The sequence below is a fragment of the Platalea leucorodia genome, assembly GCF_965183815.1.
Source record: "Platalea leucorodia genome assembly, chromosome: 21".
Lineage (NCBI taxonomy): Eukaryota > Metazoa > Chordata > Aves > Pelecaniformes > Threskiornithidae > Platalea > Platalea leucorodia.
In genome coordinates, this window is record NC_138843.1 from 677,573 (window position 1) to 689,086 (window position 11,514).

The 11,514-nt window shown below is 53.5% G+C and overlaps 2 protein-coding genes across 3 annotated transcripts; both read left to right on the top strand.

The window, feature by feature from the left end:
• Nucleotides 1-1,013: 1,013 nt before the first annotated feature.
• Nucleotides 1,014-6,192, top strand: LOC309599486 (duodenase-1-like). Of its 2 annotated transcripts, XR_014230275.1 has the most exons (6): nt 1,014-1,107; nt 1,205-1,349; nt 1,542-1,677; nt 2,000-2,251; nt 2,620-2,856; nt 6,145-6,192. XR_014230275.1 is itself a non-coding variant. In XM_082330985.1 (5 exons), the coding sequence occupies exons 1-5, from the start codon at nt 1,044-1,046 to the stop codon at nt 2,752-2,754; spliced, it is 732 nt and encodes a 243-aa protein (XP_082187111.1). In that variant the 5' UTR covers nt 1,014-1,043; the 3' UTR covers nt 2,755-3,093. The 2 variants fall into 2 exon arrangements, 1 of the variants encoding a protein (XP_082187111.1); XM_082330985.1 differs by lacking the exon at nt 6,145-6,192 and having other exon boundaries at nt 2,620-3,093.
• Nucleotides 6,110-9,580, top strand: LOC309599485 (granzyme G-like; the record flags this gene model as incomplete). Its single annotated transcript, XM_082330984.1, is given in 6 exon segments — nt 6,110-6,130; nt 6,132-6,297; nt 6,411-6,558; nt 7,669-7,810; nt 7,958-8,191; nt 8,889-9,580. Coding segments are annotated over 6 exon segments (849 nt in total). The 3' UTR covers nt 9,027-9,580.
• Between the last annotated feature and the right edge of the window lie 1,934 nt (nt 9,581-11,514).

Genomic DNA, 11,514 nt, shown 5'->3' on the forward strand with positions numbered 1-11,514 from the left:
TGTATGGCACAGCTCCCTCTGCGTTTGCAGCCTGAGAGTTAGGCAGCTCTTCATACAAAGGACAATCTCAGCTACCATCACAGGACACACTTAGGCAATTGGAGGCCCAAAGATCAGAGGGAAAGTGCGGACAGCCGCCAGCTAAGGCAGTGTGAGAGCCAGGAATAGGAAGAACGCAGGTGTCTGGAGCCCCAGGTCCGTGCCCTTGACACAAATATTTGGTCACCTCTTTGAAACAGGGTCACCTGGGGCAGCCCAATGGTGGTTTCTGTTCAGGACCACAAGGCCAGGAAGGGACAAGTGTAGCAGGACTGGTACTCAGTTTAACATTTAACCAAATCACACTTTGCTAGGAGCAAGGTGAAGACAGCAATAGCAGTCTGGTTTGCAGGCAATTTCAGGTCAGGGAAGGGAGAGAGCAGAGAATCCAGAGCACGGTAGATGCAGGCTTCCCCTGGTCCCATTTGAACAAATGTGCCAGTGGCCAGACCAGCTGCAGAGGGGAAACCATAGAGGGGAAAGAGCAACTGCAGTCATTGCACTTGTCAACAAAGCATAAAGTGACCTGACCAACCCCAGGAGCAAGTGGCATGAACTACTGAAGGTACAGTATGAGGCAGCCTGATTGCCAGAGCTTAAAGACACCATGCTTTGAAGCAGGTGGACATGATTTGTCCTGCAGCCAAACTGCGGGAGAAATGCTAAATCACACCTCGAAAATAACCTAGGACACCTCTCCTCAGCACCCCTGAGGCTTTGGGGCTGTGGCATACCCCACACTCTCTGCCCTGGCCTTTCTGTCCTGCTCTATCACTCATCGATCATGGCCTCAGGGCACATGGGGCATGTGAGCAGGCCGGGGCAGCGGAGATGCAGATAGACCTGCAAGGATGCTGCACTGCTCTGATTAGCACAATCAGGCCATCGCACATGGTTTCCTGGCTGCTGGGTACAGCTGGCCCCAGGGTATAAAACCAGCCCTTGGGCACTAGCAGACTCAGACTTCCACACATCTTGGAAGGAGTGTCCGGCTGCGGGAAGAGATGCGCCAGCCCCAGCTACTGCTGGCCCTGCTCGTCCTGCTTTCCTGCCCACGGGCCAATGCCAGTAAGCTGGGGTGCTTCAAGCTGCTGCAAGTGAGACTGCTGGTCTGGGCTCTGACCTCAGCAGCCACCAGCTCATCCTGCGGTGGGGTGTCTTGCAGGTGCTCTACAGGGTCAGATTGTGGGGGGCCATGAGGCTCAGCCGCATTCCCACCCTTACATGGCATACCTGAAGGCAGGGATGTTAGCCTGCGGAGGCTTCCTGGTGGCCCCTGACTGGGTGATGACAGCCGCGCACTGCATGGGGTGAGTACTTCATACAGGGCCTTTATCCCCTTCTTCCTCCCCTAACCTGTGAGGTCCATCACTGGAGTAATTTTGGAGTACGTTCCTCTTCCTCCTGTGCTGAGCAGCTCTCTCCACCTGCCTGGAAAAGGGGAGGGATGTGGGTGAGACTCAACCTGTTTTCCACCTTCTCCCCTCTGCTGCCATGGCCAGGAATGCCACAGTCATCCTGGGGGCTCACAACATCCACAAACCAGAAACGACCCAGCAGATCCGGGGAGTTCTCAGATACCACCAGCACCCTGAATATGACCCCAACACCGTGTCTAACGACATCATGCTGCTCAAGGCAAGGCAATCCTGCAGCAGGCAGTGGGTCAGAGCGTAGAGTGGGGCTGTGGGTCCAGCAGGGTCTGGGCAGAGCACATTTTTGCTGTTAGCTCCTTCTGCCAACCATCAGCTGCTTCTGCCCATGAGTGCTGGAGGCAGGCAGGAATGGGAGGGACCTGGGAGGGAACTGTGGGCAGGGCTTGGAGCCGCATGCCTTATTCGCAGCAGCTTACCAGAGCTTGCAGTGCTGTATGTCCTGCTAGACCTCCCCTACCTCTCACACAAAGTGTCCTTCAGCTGTTCTGCTCATAGCCTTCTCCAAAAACCTTGCTTTCTCCCAGCTGACAGCAAAGGCCACCCTCAATGATTACGTCAAGACCATTCCACTGCCCAAGACTGTCAGCGACCTCCCCACGGGTACCAAGTGCAGCATAGCTGGGTGGGGCCTGATCGATGATGACCAAGCAACCAACAAGCTCTTTGAAACCAAAGTCTCCATCTACAGCCGCAGGAAATGCATCCGCTTCTATCCACATCTCAACACCGGCATGGTCTGTGCTGGCAGCTTCCACGAGCTCAGGGATTCCAGCCAGGTATGGGCTGCTGATGGGCTGGGGGCTTGGCCATGGGGCAGGCAGGTTCTCTGGTAGCAGGGGTTTCTGCTGGCACAGACTTAGCTGGTTTCCAGGAGAGATGACAAGCATTTGATTTGTAGCTTCCATGTGGACTAGCTCTCTGGATGCCCTGACACCACCATCCATGCACAGTCCCAGGGGCAGGGCCCCAGCTAACCTGGTCTGGACAGCTCCTCCAGCACAGTGGGCATGTGGGGCAGGAGCAGAGACACAGATCCGGAGCAGAGCCATAGGCTGGCTGGCAGTGCCTGGGCAGGGAGGGACCAAGGTGAAACCTCTTTCCACAGGGAAGAGGCCTCTAAAGCCAGCCTCTCATCTGTCCTCAGGGTGATTCTGGTGGGCCCCTGGTATGCAATAAGGTGGCACAAGGCATCGTTTCCTTCGGGTACAACACCCCGCCTGGGGTCTACACCCGCATCTCCAACTACCTGCCCTGGATCAAAAAAACCCTGAAGAAGTAGCAGCAGTGGCACTCAGTCCGGCGTTGGTGCAGCCCTGGAGATGGCACTGGTTTCCTTCCTGCGGTTGCTGAAGGCTTGACTCCCTCCACTGTCCTTGGGAATGTGAGTGACCTGATCAGTGCACGCAAGGGTCCTCTTCTTTCTGTTCTGAGGCTGCTGGCTGTCCCATTCTCTGCCCATCTCAGGCAGCCAGTTCAGGGCCATGTTAAATCACCCTGGCAGAAGCAGGGGTTGTCCCAGATAGCACCAGAAAGCGGCTGTGCTACAAGGGAAGCCTGTTTCCTTCAGAGATGACCCCATACCTGCTTGAACCTTGCTGCACTTAAAACACCCACAGTAAACTCAGAGTTGCATTTCCCAGCATATGTCTTCTCCTTTCTCGTGCCTTGCCCCAGGGAGAAGGGAGGGAGGGTCTAGCTGGTCAAAGTGAGAGGTCAGCCGATTGGGATAGAGGCAGTTGTAGCTCTGCATCCACTGAATTGCTGGCAGACTTGGAGGACAAGAGCTACAGTTGCTGTTCCTGGGGTCGTGAAGATGAGTGCATTGCAGGAAGAGAAACTACCCAGGTAGAAACAGGCTGGGAAAAGTGATGTGCACATACTCCATTCACCAACATCACCACCTGCCTGAGAGCAGCTGACAGCCGGGATGCGGTGTGTCAGCAGGTACCAGGGGTCAAAAGCTGCCATTCCCTGCAATGTAATGACTGTCTCCTCTGCAGGGACCTCGTGCCTGGGTGATGTTGCACCCTAGGACATAGGGCAGCCAAGACAGCAGGCTGGGTCACAGGGGAAACCAGGCTAATCTTTTCAGCTGTCTTAGCTGTAAGAGGCTCCAGCAGGTGAAGGGAGCTGGACTTTCTGTGGACTGTGCTGTTTCTGTTCCTCCTTGGGTGTAGGGCAGGTGGTGGCTGAGATCCCAGGGATGGGGCTTTAGGATCCCAGAAAGGAGACATACTCAAAGTCCCAGCTGTTGCACACCAGTGCTTTCAGTCTTTGCCTCTGCCATTCTCCAGCAGCAACAGTCCTCCATCTCCTGAACAGCAATATGGTGTTGTAGGTAGAGAAATGGACACAGTCTCTGAAAGGATTGTACTGAAAGGATTGATAAAGGACCTGGGTTCACAAAAGTGCCTGACCGCATGCCACTTCCTCCTTTCCTCCCATGCCAATTATCACAGGAGAGCCTGACTCTTTCCCTGGAGAGGGCAAGGGTGAGTCCTAGCTGGGAGCTGTCTGCCTTGGAGCTTGTTGGCATGTTTCTGTCCCTCTCAGGAAGGCAAGACCAGCCCTAGCAGTACAACACAAGCAGAGACTATTCTAGTAGTAGCACAAAACCAAAATGGCTTATGACTCTCCCCTCAGCCAGATGATGCTCAGAGGTGAGCTTCTCCTCCCCACAAAGGATGCTCTAGCACCGTTTTCAGACAGTCCCTGCACTGGAGTCTGAATACCTTGCACCAGCCCCTCCTTCCATGGCCTGCACTGGGTGTAAACCAACCTGCCTAAACTCTGAGCCCTAGTCTCCTTCATTCCAGCTAGTTTCTGATGGTGTCTCTCATATACAGATAGGAGAGTGCTAGACACTTTCCTGGAGGAGATGACAAGGGGCAGAGTCAGTGCATTGGTAAATAACTGAGCTGCAGAACGACATGATGCATGAGGTGCATGACGACAGATGTCTGTGCAAGTTCAAGAGGAGACCAGACTGGTTTGCTGTGGGGAAACCCAGCGGGGAATTTTAAACATGCAGAAACTGTGTGCAATTCAAGGGAATGGGATGCTTGCCCTGTTCTCATAGTTTTTCCTAGGCTCCCAGTAGCCACCTCTGTCAGAGGGAGGAGATGGCCTGCAGTCCGGCCCTGGATGTCTGCTCTTATGTTCTCCCTGTTCTTGCCTGGAATGAAGGGAAATGACATCACCTTTGCCTTCAGCACCCATGCCACACTGGGGAAACCGAGAAGGGTCCATGGTTTGGGCTTCTGCTAACAACTGCTATCAGCTAGGAAATCTGCAAGTGTAAAGGCTGCAACTGCTTATCTGTGTAGTACAAATCTTTATCACGTCAGGGTTTTCCTTGAAGCTCCAGCTGCTGCAGTCTTTGCACGAGAATGGCAGCTTTTAGCTTAAAAATTGGTTTTGCGCTGCGACACTGGGGGCACATAGGAAAGCAAATTTACCGGCAGTCAGTGAGGGCAGCAAGGATGTATCAGCCCCATTTCGTCACAGCCAAAGAAGTAACCGCTGCTGGGGTGAGTGTACAGACATGCTCATCTTCCGCCTTTCGCTGGAGCCATGCACTGGTGCCAGTGGGAAGGCAAGGGGACATCCTGGGGGCCAGGGGCTGGGGGAGTGTGTTCAGTGATTTGCCACCAGCCCTTCCTCCAGCACAGTCCCTCTCACCACGAGCTGGAGGAGGAGGAGGTGCAGCTGCCACAGGGCCTGGTCCAGGGAAGACAGATGCCCACCATGCACCACAAAGAGGCACCTGGAACTTGTTTGGCATTTAAAAATCACTGCCTGCCAAGGTGGGGGCAGCGCTGGCTGTGATGCACTTGGACACAGACCAGCTTCAGGGAGATGCGTCATTGGGTTACCTCTAGCTAGTGAAGGGGCAGAATCCCAAACCTGCACCTGTTGTCTCCATCCGCCCTCAACACTTCAGAAGGAAAGTGAGCCCCTGCCCGAGGGTCAAGGAATTGTCCTTCTGTCTTCTCTCACATTGGCTGGTAAGAGACAGGGAACTCCCCAATTTAACGGTGAACAATTACATCTGGAAAGAAACACTTAAAATGGTGTCTTTTGCTGTACAAAACGAAACCCTAAGTCAGCAGCTGGTGCAGAAGAGAGACCTCATGGAAACAGCAGCAGTCACACTGCTGTGGGCCATGCTCATGAAGCTACCATCACAACTTCTTGCCCTCACATAGTTATGACCAGTGTCGTGTTATAAATGCACCCACATGAGTTTTGCTCTTTTAGCCAGGACCACACCTACTAAGAAAGAGGAGGAAGGTCCTCAGCTGCCACTGCACAGTCTTTGGAACTGGTACATCGAGTGAAAGAAATCTTGTTCTTGCAAGGCTCACAATAAAAATCAAGGGAGTTTACAAATGCACAAAAACAAACACGAGCTGCAAGGGAAGAGCCCACTGGCAGGCAAAGTGATGAGGGTGGGTATGCCCCCTATAGCTTCCAGCTCAAAGGCAATGGGTTAAAATTGGCTCTGGGTTTAGAAGGACGTGAAATACCCCAGATCAGGCCCAAGATGAAGGTGGGTTGATGCCCAAGGCTAAGGCTGACTGAATTCCCCTCTCAGATTGCTGAGGCGTGCAATTTGCGGATAGGTTAATCAGATGAGTCTGACTTCTGTGGTTTTCCTGGAGTCTAGTCTCAGGCTATAAAACCTTGCTGGGAGCAGGAAGAGACCCCAGCTGCAGCCTCACCTCCAAGGGATCCACTGAAGCTGAGAACGCTGTGATGAAGCACCTGCAGAAACTCCTGCTCTCTCTCCTGCTGGTGACATGTCCCCCAGCCAAAGCCAGTAAGTAGAGCGGCCCGGAGGCGGGGAGAGGGCTGGGGAAGGAAGAGTTCCAGACAGCGCGTGCTGTGCCCTGTGTCCTCTGATCCCCTCAACCTCAGTCCTGGTCATTGCAGATTATTCCTGGAATCAGATGGAGGGAGGAGGTGAAGCCAAGAACCACCCCACACCCTACATGGCCTATCTGCAAGGAAAGAACAACCAATTCTGCGGAGGCTTCTTAGTGGCCCCAAACTGGGTGATGACAGCAGCTCAGTGCTTTGTGTAAGTTTTTGCTATGTTTGTACAGCACCTGGTGCGACAAGATTGTCACACTGCCACGATCTGGATAACATCTCCTAGATGGAGGTTTAACAGTTTGAATCGTTTCCTTCACAGCTGTGGCCAAACTCTCCCTAGCAGGGAGTGCAGGCTGCGCTGCTGGGACAGAGCAAGGCTGTGGGGGCTAGCACCAAAACAGCAAGGGTCCGTCTGCAACTCTCCTTTCGGCCATCCTTCCCTATGTCCCTCCCCAGCCCATGTTCAGATACCTACCTTTATTTTTTTTATCCCCCCGACTCATTTTATTCTTCCCGAACATCAGCAATGAGAAGTCAGACCAGCTTCTTCCTTTGCTGTCACTGACCTGCTGGCATAGCAGGGATTGTTGGTGTCAGACTTTGCCCTTTCTGCCACCAAAGACCTCCAAGACTGTTATCAGAATTAATAATATCTTACGAGCAAGGTGCTTGCCCAGCTCTCTTCCATCCCTCCAGCTGGAGAAACTGGGGCATGGAGAGGCAAGAGGGCTTTTCTAGATGCATGTGACTCTGGGTGTAGCTACTACACTCCTCAGGGCTGACAGCTCTGCCCTGTGCTGCCGGTAACTCAGGCTCAGGGCCAGTCCCCACATCTGAGATGCAGAAATGAGGATCAGCAGAAGCCAGGAGCCCGGATGCCCAAGTCCCACCTGCTAGATTGAGACGGACTACCACTCGTACCCAGGGTCCCTCCCGATTTTCCTAAGGCAGCCCCTTCTGCAGATGATGTAGAGGCCAGTAAAGGTACATTGGCCCAGAGCAGGTTCCTGATTTAGAAATCCCCCCTCGGTGCCGTGGACTTCCATGGGCCTACAAAGCCTGGTTCAACAGTCCACATATCTTAGTACAGAGCAGCAGCAGCATTGGACCAAATCCACTCAGCTCAACATCCAGAGGTAAAGTAACTCTTGCAGAGCTCTTGGCTGGGTAGATTCACTGGCAGAGCTTCTTGCTCCCACCATTCTTCTTTAAAGCCCAGCTGGTCTCTCCTGGCCATGCCCCTGGGAGATGCGCCTCAGTGTTACCAGGGACGACAGGAGAAAGCTAATGACATACACTGTGCTTGATTTACCAGACACAAACCTCTGACTGTCATCCTTGGAGCCCACACAATCCAGAGGAGAGAGGAAAGCTGGCAAATATTTGAAGTCCAAGAGTATCACTGCCACCCAGGCTTCATGAGTCCTAAGAAGGGAAATGACATCCTCTTGCTGAAGGTAACTACCTGCCTGGAGCACCTGCATGGTCCCATCTGCCCAATGTGCAGGGCTGAGCTGTAACCCCGGAGCAGGAGGGGACAGCCTTTGTCACAGAGCATTTACAGACCAAGCACTTATTTCTGTATTTTCTGTCCCCTTGCCCAGCTGAAAGGCAATGCCACCAGCAACAGCTATGTTAGGACCATTTCCTTTGAAAAATCAAAAGTCCCTGGTGGGACTACATGCAGCATAGCTGGCTGGGGCTGCAAAACACCCAGTGCCACGTTACGTGAAACCACCGTCACCATCATCAAACAAAGGGACTGCCTCAGCTACTACCCTGGACTGGCTGACAACTTGATATGTGGCCACAGTGGATCTGCTGGGGTACCTGAAAAGGTCAGTCTCTGACTTAGGGAGTAGAAGGCTGTGGGGGAGGTTTCAGTCAGGTGCTGGGCACAAACCTGATCTGGGTTAAAAAATTTCACTGAAAAGGTACTGTATAAAATTGCTTCTTGTTCTCCCCTCACTCTCTTCCTCCCCCCTGCCATCACTTCATGCTTCCTCACCAGCATCCCTCTCTCTTGCTGTCCTGGCACAAGAGGTGCCCTGGGTCTTGATCTCCAAGGATCAGACCCTCAGAGGGTCAGCAGCATTCCTGCTGACTGCAGGCATCACGTTTGTGCTCAGCCCTGGGCCAAGCAGAAGGGACAAAGGGATCCTTGTCTTCCTACAGCAGAGGACCTAGGAGTCTGCAACAGCACAAGACAACAACAGCTTGGCCAAAGAGGAGTTTGCCCTAAATCTCATAGCTGGTCTGAGTGCATTTTGTAGTGCTCTGCAGCCAGCAGAAGGGCAAAAATGAAGTGATACTTTAAGCTTCAGCGTTTGCCCAGCTGTAGTTGTGCTGGGTCCCGGACAAAACTGCCAACGATCCCTTTTGGACCCAGAGCTATCCACATGCATTGCAAGTCCCAGCTTCTCCTGGGGAAGCTCTGTCCTGATATTTGCATCCTCCCTGTTCTTTGCAAATGCACCCTTTTCCTGGGGACCCCACATAAATCAACACTGATCTCTCTCCTCCCCCATTTTACAGGGCGATGCTGGGGATCCACTCGTCTGCAACAACAAAGCCTATGGCATCTTCTCCTATAGGCATAACAATTGGCCCGGTTTCTACACGCACATTGCTCCTTACCTTCCCTGGGTCAACAGTGTCATGAAGTCAGCGTGACCCTACTCTGCTCCCAGCTGCTGCCCTGGGAAACTCACACTTCAGGGCCCCATGCTCACCTGCTTTTTCTTCCTTTCTCCCTGGGAAACATCTTCCACTGATCCTCATGGATACGGCAACGACTTCTCTCTGGCAAAGACAAATTATGGCAGTGGGGGGCTTGGCACAGAGATTGCACCTCAACTGTGTTTGTTCCCTGTGCAAGCTAGGGAGCGCCGGTTGACACAGTGCATGTTCCCACACTTTGCTGCTCTGATTTACCCCTTTGTCAAGCTGCTTGTGGCTACAGCTCTAGAAAGGAAGCAGCAGGACAGCCCTGAGTGAGGTGACAGTAGCTGTTGCGATGTCTGCCACCCTTTGCGGAAGGCAGTACAATTAGATCAGGGGGATCCAAAGAGCAGCCTCCTCCCTGCCCCTTGCATTTGTGACACCAGATGCCTGGGTCTCCTTTGTTCAAGCTCTGGGGTTAGAGGGTTGCCCCAGCTCTAAGGAGGACATTTTCAGCTCCTGCTTCGCTGCTGCTGCTGTCCCCTACCTCTGAAACCTGCTGCCTCCTCTCTCCCCTCTTGCTGTAGCTCCAGTGTTGTAAAATACATAAAACCAATAAATTGCATCTGCATTTGAGAGCCTTTTTCCTTCTATGATTGTCATTTGTCTCAGCCGCTGGCTCCAGTCCTGAAAAGCTCAGAAGAAAGTCACCACTCAAACAGCTGAATCCCAAGTTGGAAGTTTCTACCCTAACCAGTGGCCTCCATTTTCTGTGCCACCTAAACCCCCAGAATAGGTGTCAAGCCTGGTTTTCAGGGCAGGGAAAGCCTCTTGGCCTCCTCTCCCCAGTGTGGAGTGCTCAGGCAAAAGTGAAAAAGATGGTGATCAGTCATCTGGCAGGAGATCATCTTCCCTCCATATGCTGCGGCGTGAGCAGGCAGGAAAAAAGAACTACGCAGGGGAGGCGGCACTGAGCACAAGGGGTTCCTCGCTATGGAAGCGCTTGAAGCATGTGCCCGCTGGTGTTGCATGGGGGCAGAATTAGCCCATCTCATCACAGGACAGCCTACCTGCAGAGCACAGCAAAGTGAAGAACATCGCCGAGGCTCCAGCCCCTGCAGTGCCCGAGTGCTCTGCGAGACAAGCTGTGTCATGGGCCTGTGGCAAGCCTTCTGCTGCCTCCAGCTCGTTCAGGTTGTCAGACACCCAGGGGAGCAGCAGCTCACGTTGATGACACATGCATTTGGCTGCTCCAGCCATGCAGCTGCCTGGAGGAGTGTGTTACCGTGGAAGGAGGTAAAGTACGAGGCTGTGCCTCAGGCAGCAACCGTGTCCTCCAGAAGGTTTGTTTTGCTCAGAAAGAGGATCATCGGTGTGCTCCAGAGCCAGGGCAGCCCCAAGGAGGGCCAGGCTCTCCACCACCCCATTCTGCAGCAAAGGGGGCGCACGCAGAGACAGCTGTCCCTCTCGGGCGGACGTCCGGCTCGCCAACCTCCAAGAGCACTCTGCCAAACTCCACAGCCCTGCTGCAGAGCAGTGATGGTAGAGACGGCCCACACTCCTCACTGACGCTCACCTACCTGCCTGGAGCACCCTACAAGCTCCGTCACCAGCACCTCCTGGCACAGCCTGCGAGCTTCTCACCTCCTTGCTGTTGGCTTCCAGGCAGCAGTCACATTCACTGAGGCAGGCCAGACAGATGAGAGCAATCACACTCTGGTAGCAGCAGATCCATTTCCTCTGCTCTGACTTCTGCCCAACCACATCCATGATCCTGCCAGGATGGAGGGTCAGCCAGAGGCAGGGGCACAATGTTTTACCCTTTGGGTAGGCAGTGCCTGGGACCCCAGCTTTGACAGGGATCATGGACTCAGAGCCCCGTCAGGACTATGCTGCTGCATCTCCACAGGTGACCAGATATCAAGTGAGTTACTAAATGTGATCCCAAATGCACTCTTAGCCTGCCAAGAGCAAGTGAGCAGAAGCCTTACCAAGCCACCTCTTGGGCAGAGGACAGGAAGAGCACCAGAGCCAGCTGGAATTCAACTACCTGAAGTTCAAGATGCAGGCAGCATTTCAAACAAAAGAAGGAACAGAGGTGCAAACGCTCTGCTTCCTGATAACCACAGCACCTGCCCAGCCCAAGCAGAAGCAGAGGATACTACGGTAGGTGCTGCCTTATTTCCCACTGGGGAAGAGAGAGGCAGCCAAGAGAGACAGCCCAAGGACAAGAGGTATGATAGAGAAGGAAGAGGCAGGGTACAGGACACTTGTTTGGGAGAAGGGGAATCCCATGCACTCGCCACACTCAAAGGGTGACTGCTTTACAGGAGCTTCACCTTAACGTCCCATTCTGCACTGAGAAGTGGTATTCCTTGTTGCCAGCTGTAGGCATTTGGCTCTGCAGCACATCCTGAAGAGTGGGAATGTGAGAGCCCTCGGCTCTCCACTCCAGACTGGACAAAAAACCACAGGGAGCCACAGTACAAGGGAGCAGACT